Below are 22922 nucleotides of genomic sequence, written 5' to 3'. Positions count from 1 at the left end.
ATATTCTCACTAATAAGGAAGAATGTCGTCATCTAAATGATATTCTTTGACTAGTAAATAAATATAAGGAATATTATTAACCTGAACTTCTGGTACGTCTGGGACAGGTAGCTGTTCATGGAAGACATATGGGCATTTTCCCCATCGAAGAGCTTGTTGGACGCAGCATGTTGGAGCACTTTAGCCACGGAACCCAAGTTCCTCCTCTGGTCGGAATGAATCTGGCCTCCTGCTGTCATGTCAATAATGTCAAACCCGTCTGGGGCGACAATGGCGGGGTTCATGTACCGGTAATAAAGGAGATTTCCAACAATCTAAATGGAAAACAGGAAATGGACAGTATGTATTTAGTGAAAGGCACTGAAGCATTACTTTGGGGATCAACTGTTGCCACTCATAAAAAAACAAAGATAGGACTGTTCCTCATGATGTTCCAAAAGTTATATACATTTATAAAACATCTGGACAGGAAAAGAAACAACATTTCTAGGGCAAAATGCCTTAGGGCAGTGGTTCCCACACTAGGTGAGAGCACCCAGGGCGGCCATGGTTTGGTGATCCAGAACCAGGTCAAGTGATTTCTACTCCATTCTATCGGCTAAACCAATGCTGGTGGGTGGTTGGTTCAGTAACGCAGGTAACACGATTTCTGTAATGTTCTCTATTATTTTAATTTCCCACCAGGACAGAGAAGGTAGGTTCTTCCGGAGGGCCCATCAGCCTGCACATCATATCACTCATACTGTCAGTATGTAAGATGGTTGGGCTAGTGCAGGGATGGGCAATAAGCGGCCCTCCAGCTGTTGATGAACTACACATCCCAGCATGCCTTGACTTAGTTTTGCCATTTGGCCATGCTGGGATGTGTAGTTCATCAACAGCTGGAGGGCCGCTTATTGCCCACCCCTGGGCTAATGGGTGCTTACTGTGATAAGATGTCTATGTCTAAAGTCTGCATCAGCAGCTGAAATTGGTAAACTTGTCAATGTGTTCAGTGATCACATCATGTCAAAGAAACAGGTTTGGGTGTAGGTGTGGTGCAGTGTAAAAAGTGAAGCGCCGTGAATACTTTCCGGAAGCACAGTATATGCAGCCGTAAGTTCAGAATATTTTGAGCAGAAAAGATTAATACACCACCAACCTTTAGGAGTTCGTCTTCTGTCGCGTCAGGAAATTTCTCATGCAGGGAGTTTTTCAGAACTTTGGCCACATATCTCATTCCGTAACTTCATGAAAAGTAAAAAAAAAAAAAGATGAATACCTCTTAACATGTCCTAGGGAACTAATCCTAAGGCTGCCTCTACACATTGTGTTTTAGCAGGATGCAGTTGAACAGGATCCTGTTTAGCAGGATGCAGTTTCTTGTGTCTTCACATTGCATTTTTGTAGGATGCAGCAGGCTTGTGTATATATCCTCTTAAATAAGCATCCTGTTAAAAAGCTCCTGTTGGGCTGCATCCTGCTAAAACGCAATGCGTAGACCAGCCATAGATTTATATGTGCCCTTCCTGCCAAACAGGTCCCTTTAAAAGGGACCTGTCAAAACGCAATGTGTAGATACAGCCTAACAGAAATATACCACACAGAATTATAAACCAACAAGTACAGCTTATTATTTTTTTTTGTTTTAATGCCACATGTCTGTCCATTATTTAGACTATTAATCGGAGGTAGATGACCTTTAGCTGTTATGGCACTACAAATACTAGCATTCTATGCCAGCATCTGCTTGCTGATACTTGTAGTTCTGCAAAGACTGAAGCTTTATACTTTGCATAATCCTGCTGCACAGGTTTCCAATGTGATATGTCAGACTGTTTCAATATATTGTAGTTTTTCATATTATTTATGTTCTTGTAACTTTATGTAATAAGAAGGTGTATCCCTACCTGTGCACATACTGGAAGGAAAGAAACCTTGCTATGGAGACTATACTGCTGATGAATATGACATTGTACACTACATTAATTACAGGTAATGTATGGAATGCAAGACTCATGCCTAGATCACCCATTGACAGAGCAGGTACAGTATATCCCTCCTACCAGCTCCCAGGAAGCCATGACGCATGTAGTGACTAAACCATTTACAGAACATTTAATTAAAAAAAAACCCTAAGCACTAACTACAGAGCTATATTTTATTAACGGCAGTAAGGCATTACACTCCGTCTCCATACAGGTGGCAGCAAGACATTACACTCCACCTCCGTACAGGCTGTGGCAAGGCATAACACTCCACCTCAGTACAGGCAGCAAGGCATAACACTCCACCTCTGTACAGGCAGCAAAGCATAACACTGTATACTTAACCGCCATTAACACATGGAGTAGCCAATATATTTATGAACATTCTAACTTCTACAACAAGGATAAATAGGATATATTTTCTCTGTAAAGGCAATATCATTGTTTCATTAATAAAAATTACCTCATTTCTAATACAGGAGTAGACACCCCACCACAGGTCTTATGTATTTTTAATACAGGTTGAGAATCCCTTATCCAAATTATTCCAAAAACCATAGTCTCCAGAACGTACTTTTTTTTTCTTCTAAAAACCTACTGAGTACATCTGTAACTGGCACTACTGGGTACATCTGTAACTGGCCCTACGGGGTACATCTGTAACTGGCCCTACGGGGTACATCTGTAACTGGCCCTACGGGGTACATCTGTAACTGGCCCTACGGGGTACATCTGTAACTGGCCCTACGGGGTACATCTGTAACTGGCCCTACGGGGTACATCTGTAACTGGCCCTACGGGGTACATCTGTAACTGGCACTACGGGGTACATCTGTAACTGGCACTACTGGGTACATCTGTAACTGGCCCTACGGGGTACATCTGTAACTGGCCCTACGGGGTACATCTGTAACTGGCCCTACGGGGTACATCTGTAACTGGCCCTACGGGGTACATCTGTAACTGGCCCTACTGGGTACATCTGTAACTGGCACAACTGGGCACATCTGTAACTGGCCCTACGGGGCACATCTGTAACTGGCCCTACGGGGCACATCTGTAACTGGCCCTACGGGGCACATCTGTAACTGGCCCTACGGGGCACATCTGTAACTGGCACAACTGGGTACATCTGTAACTGGCACAACTGGGTACATCTGTAACTGGCACAACTGGGTACATCTGTAACTGGCACAACTGGGTACATCTGTAACTGGCACAACTGGGTACATCTGTAACTGGCACAACTGGGTACATCTGTAACTGGCCCTACGGGGCACATCTGTAACTGGCACAACTGGGTACATCTGTAACTGGCACAACTGGGTACATCTGTAACTGGCACAACTGGGTACATCTGTAACTGGCACTACTGGGTACATCTGTAACTGGCACTACTGGGTACATCTGTAACTGGCACTACTGGGTACATCTGTAACTGGCACTACGGGGTACATCTGTAACTGGCCCTACGGGGTACATCTGTAACTGGCCCTACGGGGTACATCTGTAACTGGCCCTACGGGGTACATCTGTAACTGGCCCTACTGGGTACATCTGTAACTGGCCCTACTGGGTACATCTGTAACTGGCCCTACTGGGTACATCTGTAACTGGCACAACTGGGTACATCTGTAACTGGCCCTACGGGGTACATCTGTAACTGGCCCTACGGGGTACATCTGTAACTGGCCCTACGGGGTACATCTGTAACTGGCACTACTGGGTACATCTGTAACTGGCCCTACTGGAGACATGATATGTAACTGGCACTAAATATGTGCAAGGACATGATTGCTTGTCATTCCAATTCAGTGTCTGGTACACAAACTTTATTTCATATTTTAAAACCTTGTTTCATACACAAATAAAATATATTTGTGTGTATTTCAAGTGTTTGGTGTGTTTATACAACATAAATGCAAGATACCTCAAGATACTCCATTGAAATATAAAACTATTCCGAAATATGGATTAATCGGTTATCCAAAATGCTTCTGGTTCTGAGCATTTTGGATAAGGGATACTCAACCTGTATTACTCTAAATGTGCATTTTCCAGGCACCACCAAAAAAGTATCATTGTGATGCTCACACAGTGGCAGGAGACAATGTGACCACTTACGGGATGAGGTCCAGAGAGGAGAATATGGAGTGCAGAACTTTGTCTGTCACTGTGCGTAAACTTTGTATTGAAGATTCCAGTTTATTAACCACTTCAATGTGCGATAAAGCCTGCTCCGTCGTAACATCGTATGGCAGCTTGCTGAAAACACAGACACAAATTATAGCGCCAACTGACTAGAAAGCAATCTGCATTCATCATTCACAAAATGAATGGCCTGTACTGGACAGCAAACAGAGGTCCATTTAGTTTTTATTTTTCTTACATTTCCAAAGATACAGTTACGTAGACTTACAGTATTCGTAAAATAAAACAGCTCAATAGCCTAAAACACACGTCTTTTCCATTGAGAGTAACAAAGAAGATAAAAAGAGTTAAACACACACACACACAAGGTGTTTTGTACAGTAGGTTGACCCAAAAAATACCATGGTTCAGTGATATCACTGGGTAATTGTAAACTGAATATGGGTTCAGTTCACAAAAAAAGGTGATGGATAATAACTATATATAATTCTATTATATTACCCTTAGTACCAGTGGTGTAAGTTCCTCCCAGCTGCCCGGAGGCAAGATAAATATTGGTGCCCCCCTTCCACAGAAACACACACATATACCACCTTATATAACTATATGTATTCATGTGTATATGTATATTATGCACTGTATATTATGTTTAAAATAAAGAGAGTGTAACATCTATTTATCCTGTTAGACAAGAAATATCAACGGCTTTCAATTAACTGATTTAAACATGCAAGGGAGTAGAGGTGCCCCCCTTGGGAGCAGGAGCCCGGCGGCAGATGACTCCATTGTTTCCCAGAGTTACGCCTCTGATTAGTAGTATGCCTCATACCTTTGCCAGTATGTGTATGTGTTGTATTGCACTCAATACCTTAATCTGCAAACGATATGATGCTTTTATTTTGAGATTAATACAATATTGTTTAAAAGAAAAGTTTGAGTGAATTATTGGTTACAAGGTGGAAAAAAACCCGAATGGTGAGGTGGAAAAAAATGGTGAGAACGGGGAGGTTTACATTACACACATTTATATGTATGTGCCAGGGATTCATGCAACACATGTTCAGCAGCACAGGAAGCGTGGGATATCTTGCCAGAAATGTGATGTAAGCACCCAACATTCTACATTGATCCAGTATTACCGTCCATCGCACCAGGTAAGGATGGTGGGTACTGTATTAGAACAGTAGATCAATCGCTATCTGAAATGGGCACAATAAAGGTCTAGAATGGGACGGCTAACCTTGCTTCTCCAGTGGCTGCTTCCTGCTGGTTCACCCATGCCTTGTATACCTCCACTGGGCTGGTGTTAATGATTAGTGACTTATCTTCAATGATTTCTTTTACCACGGGTGCCAGCAACTGGCGCAAGGTGTTCTGCCCTCGGGCACCACGATTAAAGCTGACCACCATCTTTATGACAGTCGGGTTCCCAGTGACGATATCCTGTATCTGGTCGACTTTGGACCTGTATCAGAAGCACAACATTGTCATGTTTTGTCTACCTATAGTCACGTACAGGTCTATGTACACACCGAGCACATACTTCACATACTTTATCTCCTCTTGCAGGGCAGTCTCAAAGAGCTTTAGGAGCAGGTATTCCTCCCGCTGATTGGAGGCATAGTTATACAGCGTGAAGATCACAGTGTCCATGAACTTTGTGGATTTATTCTGCGGCATCTGGAAAATCACCTTGGCCAAGTATGTTGGGTTAGTCTTAAAAAGAAAAAAAGAAAAATCCACAATATATTATGACGTCACAGACATTACAGAGAGGGAAAACTGCTGAACTTTGGACCTGATTCAGACCAGTTTGCTAGGCTGCGTGTACTCGCAGCCTAGCGAACAGGTCAGCACCATCCGCCACACTAGCATGCGAGGGGGGGGGGGGGGTGTAAGAGAACACATCCCCTCACATGTGGCTGAAGGGGAGAGAAACCATTTGACCATCGAATGATTTTGCTGCCCTTCAGAACTTAAAGTCATTCTAACCCAGTGGTTCTCAACCTCGGTCCTCAAGGACCCCCAACAGTGCACATATTCCAGGTCTCCACACAGAATCACAGGTGAACTAATTAGCTCCACCTGTGATCTTTTAAAATGTGTCAGTGACTAATGAGTGCACATGTACACCTGCCAAGGAACCTGGAAACCGTGCACTGTTGGTGGTCCTTGAGGGCCGAGGTTGGGAACCATTGGTCTAAACCTGTCTTTCATTTCCCCCGCAGATTGCCGAATACGGGGCGGATGTTAGCATCATGCGTCGTCAGCCGCCCGCCCCGAGCACACAATGCCAGGCCTGCATTCCCAGGGGAACACCCATAAAACTTGGGCCGTTCCCCTGCTGTCGCCCCCTGTCAGTGTGGGTATGTGCATACGCATGTGCAGACCCCCACCATTGGAAATGGGGCAGAATTCATCGCCCTCTGATCGAGCCTGAATCAGGCTGTTTGTGCAATGTAACACACTACTGTTACACTTATACGTGTGGACGTATATACAGGATGATACAAAAACCTCCCATAATTATTTATTTTATTCATTTATTAACAGTTTCTTATATAGCGCAGCATATTCTGTTGCCCTTTACAAACTTCAAAAGGGAATTATCACAATACAGTACATAATCCAACTGTGCATGGGATACAGCTTATTTCCAACTGGTTGTGAATAGGATATAAATGGAGATGGGGATCTGCATTTGTGCTACACATTTGTACAGGATTTCTGAAGGTTCACATCACTTGGTGGGTCATTACCAATGTTATCACTGCCACTTCATGATACAACTTACAGTCATTTGTCTGGCTACATTAACAAGCAGAAATGTCACTACTGGGTGCAAAGTAATCTTCATCAGCTTCATGAGGGTATGGATCATTAGGTCACCACAATGTTGGTCGAGAGTCATTAGGTCGACATGATTAAGTCGACATGCATCTAGGTCGACATGCAGGAAGGTCGACAGGATCATTAGGTCGACAGTCAAAAGGTCGACATGGGAATTTTCACATTTTTACGTCCTGGATGTCGACACAGTCGACATGGACACTGAAACGTAGCACCGCGTCCGCTCGCTATGCTTTGGGCAGGGTGCCTCGCATTTATTCTCCCACCACACCCTAGTGGAAGCTAGGGTGTGAAATGCCACCTGTAGGCACATGTCAGCTAAAAAAAAAAAGTGAAAATCCCCATGTCGACATTTTGACTGCCGACCTAATGATCCTGTAGACCTTCCTACATGTTGACCTAATGACTGTAGGTATCTCCTTCATGAAAGTCCGCTACACAGCCAACAGGGCCATCTGACAGCTGAGGTCTGCAAACATCCACCTAGCACCATTAATGAACTACAGGCTGCTGTACACCAAGAAAGGACAATAATCATAAGCAAAAGGAAATAAACTGCTCCATGCACTTTTAGATTATGTACTAACATTATGTAGAGTATTTAGAATTAATTTTATGTTAACCTTTAAAATTTGGGAGATTTTTTGCCTCACCCCGTCTTTGCATAATACTACTGTACATTAAAGTATTTAGGTGAAAATTATAAAATCATACAAATGACACATGGCTAAATACACAGAAGGTAAAAGGAAAATAACAAAATACATTCCTACAAACTGAAATTTCAGCTTAATAATTTAGATTGGATAAATGTAGCTGTATAAATTAAATATTGTCGCTATTATATATGACGGAATGTGATGCAATAATATTCCTACAGCTGGGGTCCTGAACTCCATCCGTGCGAATGCAGTGTTTCTGTGACATGTTAGACCCAGTAGGGTATTTAATCACTGTACAAATCCTTGTGAATGTAAATACAAGTCATATTATGTAAGCAAGACAAAGCACACTAGATCAAACCCAAGAAAAATAGGGCTTAGGATATGAAGCTCTGGACCAAATATGGTAACACCACCAAGTAACCAAGGGAGTCATCAGAGGTGCATGTCCCTACTGTTCTGGCAGGCATTACTATACAGTGTCATTGGTACTGACACAATTTGAGATTGTTTTGTGTCTTTTCACATTTCCCTATTCCGGAAAACGTGTTTAATTAAAAACATTGTTTAATATAAACCTCTTGGAATGTAAATCCTATGGAACTGCACTCTCATTGGTTACACAGGAGCGAGTCTAAGGAAGTATTGATAGGAACAAAAGCAAGTACACAAAAATGGGAATGCCCATAGCTGCAGTGTTTAAACTGGTAGCCTGCAAACAGGTCAGCACCACCCGCCGCCCCGCCGAACAAATACCCCACCCCCGCATCCCATTGCTAGCGTGCGTACGAGAACACATCTCCTCACATGCAGCCAAAAGGGAGACACTGAATCAAATGATTTTTCTCCCCTTCGAAAATAAAAATAGTCAGTCAGCCTAAACTGACTTTTATTTCCGCCGCTGATCACCATGTGATGGCAGCCACCTGCCCTGAGCAGGCATAGACCCACTTGCGTTCCCAGAGGAGTACCCAACATTTTCATGGGGATGCCCATAAAATGCTGGGCATTCCCTGCAGCCACCCTCTACCTGTGCCAGGCCTGGCCAACCTGTGGCTCTCCAGATGTTGTCAAACTACAAATCCCATCATGCCTTGCCACAGTTGTGCTATAAGGGAGTGTTAAAACTGTGGCAAGGCATGCTGGGATTTGTAGTTTCACAACATCTGGAGAGCCACAGGTTGGCCTGTCCTGGCCTATGCAAACGCCTCGGCGAGTGCGATACCCGCCGTAGGTGTTCACACATGGGTTCTGCAAATGCGAATAATAGCGACACCCGACACCAACAGAAAACGGTCTGAATTCGTACCCATACGAACGGTCTGAATTAGCCACTTGGTGTGATCTGAGAACATTGTGCATTCTCACCGCTCCACGACTGCTGCCGCCTGGTCATTACTGGGTGGAAGCACACTGCTTAATTAACAGCGTGTTAGACAATCATTATTTAATTATCTTTTTTATATACATATGGGAAAAAAAGTTGTGTGACCTTCAAGATGGAAGTCTTCCTGCCTGCCCCAGAACGTATGTGGGGGGGGGGGGGAGCCAGGCAGCACAGGCTGCCCCCCCCGGGAGAGCCAAAAGGGGGCCGGGTATTCACTGCACCCGATCGTGCATATGTAATGATCGGGTGCAGTGAATATATGAATATCTAATGAGCGGCTCGGCTCCCGGCCCCCTGCTGGCTGCTCTGTGTAAAAAAAAAAATATATATATATTTTTGAATTAAATATATATTCATGTGCTATAAGCACATGAATAAAAATAGCATGCCCTTTTAAAATTAAAACAAAAAACCTTTTATTGTAAAAGTTCATATTCCACTTCTCCATGAAAAGATGGAGAATTGCTACATGGAGAGACACGGCGAAAATCACTTAGAAAGACGGCGAGAAGTGCACGTTGAATAGGGTTGCTCGCTTTTTGAGAGCAAAAGTCTCCGTCCAACGCGAGAAAAGCACAAACTCGCCATTTAACACACAGAGAATTTTTCTCATTGAATACTGCCCATAGTATCACCCATCACATACTGTACCTGCAGCAGGTAGAACAGATGCTGGTAAGCTTCCAACTTTTTTCTCTTCTCTTTACTCAGCCCTTTAATCCCTTGCTTATCCACAGTCAGCATCTCTTCTACTTGACCTTTGCTTTTCTTGTTCAGCTTTGTGCTGTGAGACACAACATCCTGCACAGGAATACACAACATTCCATGTTTAACAGTGAATTCAAAAGTGGATGTTTCCTAGTGACCGGTTTCAGTAAATTACGCATTTCCTATCTCAACCAAAAAGCCCCGAATTCATACTTTCTCTAACCAAACGGCTACAATAAATTCCATAGTTGCCTGGTCTACTGGAATTTCCAAGAGCCTCTCCAATTTGGAGGGGGTTCTCCTGCTTGGAAGGGAGGCAACACTCCCGTCCCCTACGATCTGAGGTATTGCTTTCGTTGTGGAGGGTCAGAAAGACCTGAACTGTAGCACCGCACTCCAACCACTGGCTCCTTCCTTGACATGACCTTCCTTGGATCTCTTGAGGATGCTGGATAAAAGTTGGTATGTAGGTTATACGGTAGGTCCTTAAAGATGCAATGTTGGAGTAATCTTGGAGAATGGTAAAGAATCCCTAGTACAGGGCACCGTCATGTGCTCTCCAACAGATCAACGATTTAAATGGAATTAATGATGCACCTATACTAAAAAGTTTTTCCCCCAATTATCGTCCCTTTATAAAATACACATTTAGTCAGGTACAGTCTTTTGATATAGGGCTACAACCACTTGGCAATGTATATGAGATTGTACTGAGGTATTGCACACATTATCTGACAGGAAGGCTGAACTGGCCTGCACATGTTTAGGTATGTACTGTAAATTTATGACAGCCCTGGAATAACAATTCACTACTGGAAGTTGCTCAGCTTATTTGTACATTTCAAAAAGGTATGATTTTTTAACCCTAGTTTAAACAAAACCTGTTTTTACTTAACTGTAGGAAAATAAACACTTTTTTGCTATATTTGGATCTAGAAGCGAAATATACAGTTTTGCCCACCTGCAGAGTGATCCTGTTTTTCACCAGTAAGCCTATTTTAATATCCATGAGGTTGAGGTCTTTTTCCAGTTGTTGGTTTGATCTAATTTTTGTGACGACTTCTTCTCTTAAGCTGGTCACCTCTAGTTCTTCCTGAAAGTCCAAATCACTCTGGTCTAGAAGATAGACAAACTTCCGCACAACGTTCAGTGGTGGGTTCTCCGAGCAGACTGTGAGCAAAAGGACAATAATTAACAATGGAAGGATTTTAATGAGACTGCATATATTGACAGTAGATAGAAAAAACATTTTGGACACTGGAAAGAAAGATGTGCTATACCAGTGGTAGCCAACCCTAGCCCTCGAGAGCTACCAACAGTTCACATTTTACAGACAACCTAGCTGCTGCACAGCTGCACTCATTAATCACTGACACATTTTAAAAGATACACAGATGGTGCTAATTAGCTTACTTGTGATTCTGTGAGTAGACCTGCAAAACATGCACTGTTGGTAGCTCTCGAGGACTAGGGTTGGCTACCCCAGTGCTATACTGTAGCTCACAGACAATGTCTATATCAGAGCGTCATTAGGTCAACACCAAAAGTTAGACATGCATTAGTTACACATTACTAAAAGTTAGACATGCATTAGTTACACATTACTAAAAGTTAGACATGCATTAGTTACACATTACTAAAAGTTAGACATGCATTAGTTACACATTACTAAAAGTTAGACATGCATTAGTTACACATTACTAAAAGTTAGACATGCATTAGTTACACATTACTAAAAGTTAGACATGCATTAGTTACACATTACTAAAAGTTAGACATGCATTAGTTACACATTACTAAAAGTTAGACATGCATTAGTTAGACCTTGACAAAAGTAACAACAGAAGTAAAATGGAACATGGATCATCAATGGGCAGTATTCAATGCGGCCGGTGCAGGGAAAAAATGGCGGGGATCGCCGAAAACAAGTGATCCTCACCGTTTAACACCCGCGCCAGCCGCTCACCCTATTCAACGTGCCGGGGAAATCCTCACTGTCAGAGGATGGCAAAGATTCCCCCAAACAGCGAGGCTCGTGGCTAATACAGGGAGCCTGCCACACTTAGCCATGAGCCTCGCTCTTTTAGTGGCCGCATACGCAGATTCCCCCTCGTTTCAAAAACCTAGTGAAGGGGAAATGGCGTGTGCAGGGGGTCAGTTGAATACTGACCCTGCGAGCTGTGACAGTGAGCAGGTAGCACTGCTCGCTGTCACAGCTCGCAAAAAGCATTGAATATACCCCATTGTGTGTTTATGGACACCGTATAAATGTACTGCGTCCCCTTGCAAAGCTTCACCATTCTATTCTCCCTCTATGCCCACCGGGATAGTAAAGTATGAACAAATCAGCTTAAAAAAAAAAAAAGGAGTTGGTTGTTGGGGTTGTTAATGTCTGACTAATGCACATCTAAATATTGTCAATGTGTAACTAATGCATGTCTAACTTTTGTCAATGTCTAAAGGTCCATACACACTGGGCGATTATGCCCAGCATGTATGGACAGCTATGACCGCGGTCATCGCTGGGGGGAAAGCCGCTCAGTGCGTACACACTGAGCGGCTTTCCCCCTGCCCGGCACTGCCAGCAGGTGGTAGTCGGCTTTATATAGCGCAAAGCCGTTCTCTAAGCCGCTCATCTGCTGGTAATACAAAAATCAATTTATTTACAATTACAATGACTGTGCCTCCAACACAGAAACTGAACAGTGTTCACAAGAATAAGGAACATGCTCTAGTTTTACTTTTTCCAAAATGTGCACATAGTAGCAGAAGAGATCAATTGGTATTTATACAGTAGGAGAACATTTGTCAATGAAGTGCACAACTTGATTTCATTTTGTATAACAAGAAGACTGAACACTGCTCTCTGATCCCTCAATGAAGTTCAACAAAATCTGCGAAGTGGAATCCCTAAGATGGTCCTTGAGATAAATATTTTACACATTGTGTGAGGGCCCTTGGGATATAGCTATGAGCATCCATTGGCCTGGGGCTTTCAGCTTATCTTTATTACTCTTCTTTGTTTTCCTTTCTTTGTTTGTAACCATACATAGGGGGTTATTCTGGTTAATTCGCAAAGGTTAATTCAGATGCACAAAACCATATGCACTGCAGGTGGGCCTGATGTAACATGTGCAGAGAGAGTTAGATTTGGGTGCGGTTTGTACTTCAAACAGATATCTATATTGCAGTCTAAAAATAAAGCAGCCAGTATTTACCCTGCACAGAAACAAAATAACTCACCCAAATCTAATTCTCTCTGCACGTGTTACATCTGCCCCACCTGCAGCGCACATGGTTTTGTCCACCTGAGAGTGAATTTGCCTTTTGCAGGTGTACCAGAATAACCTCCATAATCCAGACACATCTATCTTCCATGTGAGCTCCCTGTGACTATAGCGCTGGGGGCTTTTTTGTGACTTTTTGTTCAATAAATATGGTCTTATTTGCAAAAAGTAATAGGTTACACAAGCAGCTTCTGCTGATAAAAATGTGGCATTCCTATATTGTGTGTGTGTGTGTGATTGCCACTGTACCGGCATAAGAAAATAAACCGTGCAGAGTTTTCCTTGTTTTGTGCATCCCATTCAATTGTAAAAAAAAAAGGACACATTTTAATAAAAAAAGTTACAAAAAGAAGCCGAGAGCTACCAAGTCATGTTATTTCCCATTCAAAAAAAATGAAAAAAGTAAATAAAATAATAATGCTCAGTCTTACATGTAGAAAAACTGTAATGATATCTAGAAAAAAAAAAGCTATTGCTTTATGGGTATTGTCGTTAGGTCGACACGATTAAGGTCGCCATACATTGACCACTGAAGTTAGACTGACCTTAGGTTGACAGACAGAAGGTGGACATGCCTAAGACCAACAGGGTCAAAAGGTCATTAGGTCAACATGGGTTTTTCATGTTTTATTTTATCCGACAAGGGCGTGGTGAGCCATGCGAGCGGACGCGGTGCACCAATACGGTGTCTATATCGACATTTGGGACAAAAATTGTTAAAAACCTCATGTCGATCTTTTGACAGTTGACATCCCAATGTCGACCTATTGCATGTGTCAACCTTTTGACCCTGTCGACCCAATGACCCATACCCACTTTATGCATGTTAAAGTGCATTTGTCTACACTTTGGAAGCCCACACACAAAAAAAGCAAATGCTTCAAATACCAAACACCGCTAATCAGAATTATAACACCCTCTGCAATATAACAGAGCAAATTTGAGGCGCTTAGCATTATTTTGTCCAAAAGTGTGGGCCCACAACAGCATATGGTTCAAGTGTCCCGCCTCTCAGTGCATCGGTCTACAGTTTGGAGATCATTTATGAAACCATGAAATGCAAGGAGCAAAACCAACTGTAGACCACACATGCGCCTCGGATTGCCCGAGGAGCACAGGCATGCATTATGACCTACATTGGTTGGACCATCCAGGTGCACCAGTGCATACCCAAAGGTACTTTAGATACTACAGGAGCACCACTATGCATATTCCCATACACACAGAAAAACACATTTTATACTATGACTTTTGCCTACTCCATATTGCACTACCTCTCTAACTTGGCATAGGCAGTGTCCTGGACTTTTCCTGCTCATTGGAAATAACATCTCTGCGTCTAAAACTTACTCAGTGTCCGGTAATCTTCCCTGGCTTTGTTAGCCTTGAGAAACGCCTGAATTTTAATGATTTCTTTTTCCTGTAGATGGGAGGAAGGCAGTTATAATAGATCAGACAAAGTTATGATCAGATATGTTTTTGTTCTTGTAAAGGAAAAAATAAATAAAACTCACGTGATCCTTGAAATACTGCAACCTCTTTTTGAATTCTCTTTTTACTTTTAACATCCGGTACCAAGCCTGAATCTAAACGGCATAATGATACAAAAGATAAATCTATTTAAAAAGAAAAAATATCATTCTGGATTGTGCAGTGCAAACATTATTTTTAGGGTCTTATGAAGAACACACAGAACACCAAGCCAAAGTTACAATTGAACAATTTGCAAGTATGGGCCTTCTAAAGTCTACATCTACTCTACTGTACATTCCTATTTGCTGAATATTCTCATGGGGTCATTCAATGTTGGTCGTGCTCCTGCAGCCATCTCCTGACGGGGGAGATAGCTGCGGGGCCCTATTCAATGCTGTCTTCCCCGACAGCTCAACTATTTCCGGCAGGACTTCAGAAGCTGTCGGGCTCCTTCTGCCGAGAAAAGCCGGAAATAGTCCAGCTCTCGGCTGGAGCTCGTCTATTTCCGGCCTCAGCTCGTGGCCACACCCCTTTCTCGCCGCTCGGCGGCCGTGACATTGAATCCCGACCGCCGAGCTCAAGTCGAGCAAAGCGAGAACAGGACAGGGGCACGGCTCTCGACCTTGCTCGACAGCCGTGCCCCTGACATTGAATACCCCCCTTAGTGTGAATTTGGGGCTTGCAAGTGAATTATAAAGTCTAAGTAGTGGAAGCAAAAGAGAATAAGGACAAGTGGCTTTAAAACTGCAAATAAAATATAATTGCAGCTGCTTATTCATTCTGTTTAGCCATTCTGCTCCTAATCTTAGGGCCTGATTCAGACCGGACTGTTAGGCCCATGATATTATTAAAGTGGCTTTGCTTAAACTGTGAATACAGCAAGCAGAATGGCTGCACACATTCTGGGCGAGAAGAATCCTTCCATATACTGGGCAATCTAGATGCTAGTGTGAGCATATAGAGCAGGGCAGTAGGGCCACTGTGATCAGTTATGCTGCATGAATAAGACCATACCTAGAACCTCTGTAAAAGTGCCAGGCCTGGCATGAATGCAGTTCGTTACTGCACTATGTTCACAATTACAGGGAAGTTTTGATTTAAGACGTAAGCTTCTAGGTGGTACCTTGAACCAGCGTGAGCACGCCGATTTGGCTGGCTATATTTTGTGGAGGAGGCCTGCAATGGTCTTGGCACCAAAGATGCACAGGGATTTGAATCCAACTCCATATAAACACTTTATCCTTGGCTTCCCTATTTGCAAGGTACTGGGGGGAATACAGTATGCATCAATGCTTGGAGAGTGATAAAGTGGGGTGAGAAAGAATAGCAGCAAATCACCTCCTAACTGTCATTTTTGAGTTTGTAACAGGACACACAGGAGCTGATTGGCTGGTATTTTATAGCTCGCCACTTTATCACTCTCCAAACTTTGACACATTGAGCTTAATCAGAATGAAGTCCCAATGTCCCATACAACAACAAGACCAAAATATTTAGCTTTGTGAATGGACTATAGCAGCAACTGACCCTCGAACTGGAGATCGCCTAGTGGGCATGCTTCAGCAAAAGAAATGGAAAAGGTGCCATCTTTTCCATTCATATTTTGAGCTGAATTTGCAGCTGACTTCGCTCATATGAATGGTTCTAAATTGGCCAATCTGATGGTCATATGCGGCATTGCGGTCTAATTCTATCCATGGATCCATCTATTCGTACAGGCAAATTTGGAAGGGTGCTGGACGGCTCCCCGACAGTCAGGATTCCGACAGTCATTACTCCGACGTCGGAATCCCAACTGCTCCCAACGTGGCGAGTGCAGCGAGACCGCAAGGGGCTTTATTGCGCTCCCCCTGCTGTGCAGTTGGGATTCCGACGTCGGAGTAATGACTGTCGGAATCCCGACTGTCGGTGTGTTATACCACACCCATTTGGAAGACCTTGCCATTCATAAAAATGGCGAACTGGGCCATATCCATAGGCAGCATGGATGGTGTAATGGTTAGCATTACTGCCTCAGAGCACTCAGGTCACGGGCTTGATTCCTACCACGGCCCTAACTGTGCGGAGTTTGTATATTCTCCCCGTGTTTGCGTGGGTTTCCTCCGGGTACTCCGGTTTCCTCCCACAGTCCAAAAATATACTGGTAGGCTAATTGACTCCAAACAAAATTAACCCAGAATGTCTGTGTGCATGTACATGTGGTAGGGAATATAGATTGTAAGCTCCACTGAGGCAGGGACTGATGTGACGCGGAAGCACTGCGGAATATGTATGCGCTATATAAGAAACTGGTAATAATAATAATAATAATAATAATAATAATATTGGGAAATTTACTATTACAAAGGGATTAACACAGGAGAGATTAATGCGAATGTACACAATTCTGGTGACTGAAAATGAAAAAATAAATATGGTTACATAGAAACCGTACACACACAACTGCATGTTTAAACAACATAATATATGCGTACTTTGCATCTGTGCTTTTTTTTTTTTTTTTTTAAACATGAAAAATGAATCTGTGCTATCATTTTCCTCAGCCCATTCTATTCCCCTATAGTTACATATTGCTGTCGCGGCATCACATTGATTGTTTTTATTAGCTCATAAAAACATGATTTACCCTTAATGTGGCAGGCAATAATTGGCAGCATTACAGTCGTACCTTGACAATGCCGATAACATTTCCTTGCAGCAGTTGTATTCTGTCTGTGTAGGACTTCCGCTGCTTGTATCCTTTCCAAGAAGCCTGGAAAATCACCGGAAACCAACGTGTTTACATTAGGCACCAACTACAGTACAATTCTAAACGTATGAGTGCATCAAGCTCAATGTGACAGACAGGACAGTTAGATTAGAAGTAATGCTACATATTTCCAATAGTTTTACTCTGACATTACCAGCTAGTTCTAGGATTTTCCCATTCCCCTAAAGCGATGCCAGACTCGCTCGAAGCATGATGGGATAAAGTCATTATTACTTATATCCAAATTGTTAATTTTACATCCATATACATTCTCCCTGGTGGCTCTATTGAAATTGATGCTGAATATATTATATACATATGTGGGCAGCACGGATGGTGTAATGGTTAGCAGTACTGCCTCACAGCGCTGAGGTCATGGCGCCAGATTTCCACCATGGCCCAAACTGTCAGAGTTTGTACATTTTGCTTTTCCTCACATTACCCAAAAATATAATGGTAGGTTAATTGGCTCCCAACAAAATAAACCCTTGTGTGAATGTGTGTGTAGGGAATATAGGGGGTTATTTTTATTCACTCGGAAAGGCACAATCTCTCTCTAATGGGACAAACCATGTGCACTGCAGGTGGGGCTGATGTAACATGTGCAGAGAGAGTTAGATTTGGGTGTTTTATTGTTTCTGTGCAGGGTAAATACTGTCTGCTTTATTTTTACACTGCAATATAGATATTAGTTTGAAGTACATCCCCCACCGAAATCTAACTCTCTCTGCACCTCTGCCCCACCTGCAGTGCACATGGTTTTGTCCATTATTTATTTATTTATTTATTAACAGTTTCTTATATAGCGCAGCATATTCCGTTGCGCTTTACAATAGCAGACAGTGATACAACAAAACAGGGTATTTACAGACAGTCAAAATGTAGGATTAGAGAGTGATTGTGCCTTTCCGAGTGAATCAGAATAACCCCCATAGTTTGTAAAGCTGTGTACACACGGGGGCGATAGGGGCTGAAATCGCTGGAAATATGGTCACTGGCGACCATATTGCCAGTGATGGGAGGGTGCCCCAGCGATAAATCGCCAAGCGCGCGCTTCCGTATTTAGACCCTTTCTAATCGCAAGCTCCTGCGACCATCTGATTACCTCTGTGGCACCGCTGGCAGAGATTCCCTTTCATCAGCGACCATCTCTGGTCGCTGATGAAAAGGAGAAACTGAGCAATATATCTCCCCGTGTGTACAGGGCTTAAGCTCTATTGGCACAGGTAGTGAGATGTATGGCCAAATAGTCTCTGTAAAGCACTAAGGAATGTGTGTAAATAAAATGGTAATAAATAAATAAAAGAAAGTGTATTCTGGAAATACTCATTTCTCTCCCACATGTTTTTATTTTTCAGTAATTGCTTGTATATAAAGCTCAACAAATATAAAAAATAATTGATTAAAAACAAATATATGTATATTATTTAATCCTCATATTTATAGTCTACCCACATACCCTCTACACTCCCCTCCCTCTGGTATTTCCCATACAATTTGGTTTGCGATAAATTTGACTTTTTGGGGCTAGTATGCAAGATTTTTTTTTTTAAATATCCATTACGCGGGGACATTTTTACGTATGTTCGTTGTACATGGACAATTGTCAATATGCCCATCATACAGGGACACTTGGCAATTTAGAGGAAAAACAAATATATACTTTTTAAAATTTCATCTAAAATTTCCTCAGGACAGTAATCAGAGGTAAAATACACAAATTTTGCAGGGTAGCTGCACTAGCTGGCAAAGGTATATGGCGTGCGCCTGTTTAATTTTAAATCCCACTACAGGTTATTATAAAATGGAAAAAGGTTTAAGGTATAACGCCAGACATTTATTCAGGATTTGCTCATAATAGATTCAGAAAGAAAGGCATTCTCTCTTGTACCTGTATTTTAACAGCATATGGCTCTTGTTTGTGGAGGTAGGCCTTCCGCTCCCTGAATGCCTTTCTGGCCAGGTAGCCTCTCATTCGTGCTTGGAGCAGAGTAATCAGATTTTCATTTGCCATCCACAGCTGCTCCCGGTTGTAATCAGAAGTGATTTTCCCTACAATGGCCTGGTGAGACATGAGTAAATGATTGGTTGGTGTTTTCCTGTGATGTACAGTAGTCAGTGGGTGAATTAGATACACCATGCAATAATAACGAGAACATCTGTCCTAATTAATCGTTGCACAAAAATACCATTGAAATGTTCTAGGCCAGTGGTAGCAAACTCGGTGCTCTTTACCTAGAAGGGCGCCCATTGCGGGCATCGCATGTACTAAAAAATCGCATGCGATGCGACCGACGCGATGACCGCGATTTCCCATAGGGAACAATGTTAAATGTCCCAATTGACCCGATTTTCCTGTTCAATGTCCCAATTGACCCGATTTTCCATAGGGAACAATGTTAAATGGCCCACAGAGGCCAAATAGGCACCCTGAAGTGTGAAATGGCCCCCCCAATTGTTAACGCCACCCCACGATCAACGTCAACCCGAAGCGTGGCGAGCGCAGCGAGCCCGCGAGGGGCGGCGGTACGTGTCCTACGACCTTTTCATACCCCCACTATCCACGTCGGCGTGGAGTTGAGAATAGAAATTGTGGCGAGCGCAGCGAGCCACCGAGCCCGAAGCGCGGCGAGCGCAGCGAGCCCCGCGAGGGGACGCAGACACCTTCACAGGTATACGCGTCCCCTCGCGGGCTTCACAGCTGTCCGCGTCCGCTCGCCACGCTTCGGGCTCGGTGGCTCGCTGCGCTCGCCACACTTTCTATTCTCAACTCCACGCCGACGTGGATAGTGGGGGTATGAAAAGGTCGTAGGACGCGTACCGCTGCCCCTCGTGGGCTCGCTGCGCTCGCCACGCTTCGGGTTGACGCTGATCGTGGGGTGGCGTTAACAATTGGGGTGGCCATTATACACTTCAGGGTGCCTATTTGGCCTCTGTGGGCCATTTAACATTGTTTCCTATGGAAAATCGGGTCAATTGGGACATTGAACAGGAAAATCGGGTCAATTGGGACATTAAAAATTGTTCCCTATGGGAAATCACGGTCATCGCGTCGGTCGCATCGCATGCGATTTTTTGGTCGCATGCGATGCGACCGACGCAATTTTTTTTCCTAATGATGCCCAAGATCAAAATCGTGGGCGCCCTTCTAGGTAAAGAGTACCGCAAACTCCAATCCTCGAGAGCTACCAACAGTTCACATTTTCCAGACATCCTAGCTGCTGCACAGGTGCACTCATTACTGACGGACACATTTTAAATGATCCACAGGTGAAGCTAATGACTTCCCTTGTGATTCTGTAACGAGATCTGGAAAACATGCACTGTTGGTAGCTCTCGGGGACTAGAGTTGGCTACCACAGTTCTAGGCCATGGAACGGCTCATTTATTAATTATTAGGTTATCTGGGTGGTTCCAGAATTTGATAAACGTGTCTTACTAATGTTAGCAAGTGAAGCTGCAATCGTGAATAAAAAGAGTCGCCTACCGAAGCCATTGCAAACTCAGTCACAATTGTGTACACATTTGCGGCCTATACGCAATAAAAGGGAGCATTGAGTGCTAGAGTAGACCTATAGCTATACAGACTGGACAAGGCGGTAGTGACGATGACATGCCTGCGTTTTTACTGCCACTCACCGATAACTGTATGTTAACACCTCGAAACGGTCACTTCCTGTCAATCAAGTTTCTGGGGAATACTCATTGTAAGTGGGATCACAGCAGCAGCCTCATCTGTCAGACACCAATTAAAGCTGTGTGGACACTATACAACAGGGCTGGGCAACAGTGGCCCTCCAGCTGTTAATGAACTACACATCCCAGGATGCTTTGCATTAGTTTTGCTATCTGGCCATGCTGAAACTGATGCAAGGCATGCTGGGATGTGTAGTTCATCAGCATCTGGAGGGCCGCTTTTGCCCAGCCCTGCTATACAACAATCAGACTGAAATGCCACTTTGGATCTGTGTATCTCCAATGCTGGAATGTCAACTTTGTGGGTGTCTATTTAAAATCAGCAATGAAGTGCCTCTTAATGGCTTAACAATTGTGTCGTGTGTATGCTCGAAATCATGTTCTCAGGATTGTTTTTAAGATACAAAAATGTATCATATTATTTGGTAAATCTGTCAAGGGGTATTCAATATGTGCCGATATTTACAGGGGAAATATCTGCACTCACCTATTCAATGCTGCCATTAATGAGAGCATCGAAGGGTGTCAGATCCAACTTTTTTTTTTTTTTAAAGTCTGATCTGTTTTGTCAGAATAGGGCGTGGATTGTTGAATTCATGGACGTTTTTTGACAATCTGCGCCAGTTTTTGCCGATCCACTGGCTTTCCGACACTCGGAACATTGAAATTCAACTGTCGGATCAAATGGTACCGGCCTGGAATTCCAACTTTTGGGACAGTCGGAACCCCCTTTTAAATGTAATAGCAGAGGGGGAGGGAGGAGAGGAGAGAGGGATCTGGAAAAGCCAATCTGCTCACTACATCATGTGCCACCATGGCAGTCTCATTAAATCTAAAGATCTATCATTACTAGTTTTACTCATCTATCTAAGGAGAAAACGTAACTTCTAAGCTGCTTCTTACAGCCCTCCGCACAGTGATTTATGTTAGAAGGGCATTGCTGCTGTAACATGTTTAATCATAGGTCATGTTACTGTATGTATAATGCCACAAGTTGTGTTTACAAATTCCGCACAGCTACAAACCTAAATTGTTACGATTACGAAGTTTCAGAAAATAGGGGAAAACATATTTGTAAACTCATTCTGTCTATTTCCTGCATGAAATGAAATACAGCTGGGAATAGGAGCGCTGGCCGACACAGAGGCAGTGAGTGCATCTAGGGGTAGCAGGACCGTTCCTTGTGTCTGACTCATAACCCAGACATACCAGATCCTGTAATAAATTAGACACAGGACACTGATGGAGGCCATGAACGCTGCTCAGGGCGCGGAGAGATTACAAAGCTGATAAGGGAGGAACCTACACTTTGCATTGTGTGTAACACATTAACCACTTTCATTATTGTGTATTACATTACAACATGACTCATTGGTAACATAAAACCCACAAAAACAAATTACACTTAAAGCACCTTTAATGGCTAAATATAAAGATGTACTTCACACCTTCCCCTCCCTCTTATACCAACAAGAAAGCCCCATGCAAGAGGAAGGAGAACAAAAGCCATTTCTCCTGTCACATTGCATTCAGAATCGGCTTTGCACAACACATACACTGGGTACATTATGAACAATATTCTTCAATCTAGTATCTAACAAATATATTCTATAAAATGATAAGAAGTTGACTGGTTGCTATGGGCAACTTCTCCGCTGTTCTTCAGAAAGTTTGATATGCTGTAATTACTGTACCTGATGCATTACACATCCTGTGCTGCTTGTGGCGTGACATACACAATAAGTACAACTGTAAAAATGGGGTTGAAGCTGTGTACACAGCTGACGACCAGGAGACGCAATGTAATGATACATTGCATACTGCACATAACTACGCCGCAACCACATGTAACTACATGACAGCAGCGGAATCATCCCATTGGACATGTAGCACATCCAATGGGCCAATTCCATGACTGAGGGCCATGAGTAAATGTTTGGGGGGTACACACTATATGATGTGTATGACCATGGTGGGGTTATGTTTTGTAGG

General features: G+C 43.1%; 1 protein-coding gene across 4 annotated transcripts in view; it reads right to left on the bottom strand.

Moving 5' to 3' along the window:
- The window catches only part of IQGAP2 (IQ motif containing GTPase activating protein 2), a 276016-nt gene that overhangs the window by 39747 nt on the left and 213347 nt on the right, over positions 1 to 22922 (bottom strand). For 2 of the 4 annotated variants that reach the window (XM_083151991.1, XM_083151998.1), the window contains 11 exons: positions 19126 to 19296; positions 17154 to 17237; positions 14527 to 14598; positions 14363 to 14432; positions 10687 to 10895; positions 9669 to 9818; positions 5662 to 5834; positions 5359 to 5583; positions 4092 to 4232; positions 1142 to 1226; positions 82 to 314 (listed from right to left, as the gene is read on the bottom strand). In XM_083151991.1, coding sequence (XP_083008117.1) covers positions 82 to 314; positions 1142 to 1226; positions 4092 to 4232; positions 5359 to 5583; positions 5662 to 5834; positions 9669 to 9818; positions 10687 to 10895; positions 14363 to 14432; positions 14527 to 14598; positions 17154 to 17237; positions 19126 to 19296 — 1613 coding nt within the window. The remainder of the gene's footprint in view (positions 1 to 81; positions 315 to 1141; positions 1227 to 4091; positions 4233 to 5358; positions 5584 to 5661; positions 5835 to 9668; positions 9819 to 10686; positions 10896 to 14362; positions 14433 to 14526; positions 14599 to 17153; positions 17238 to 19125; positions 19297 to 22922) is intronic. The other 2 variants (XM_083151993.1, XM_083152004.1) reach the window with 1 other exon arrangement.

This window comes from Crinia signifera, chromosome 1 (assembly GCF_055691185.1).
Source record: "Crinia signifera chromosome 1, ASM5569118v1, whole genome shotgun sequence".
Classification (NCBI taxonomy): domain Eukaryota; kingdom Metazoa; phylum Chordata; class Amphibia; order Anura; family Myobatrachidae; genus Crinia; species Crinia signifera.
Note: the sequence above shows the minus strand (reverse complement) of the source record. Positions and strands in the feature narration are given on the sequence as shown.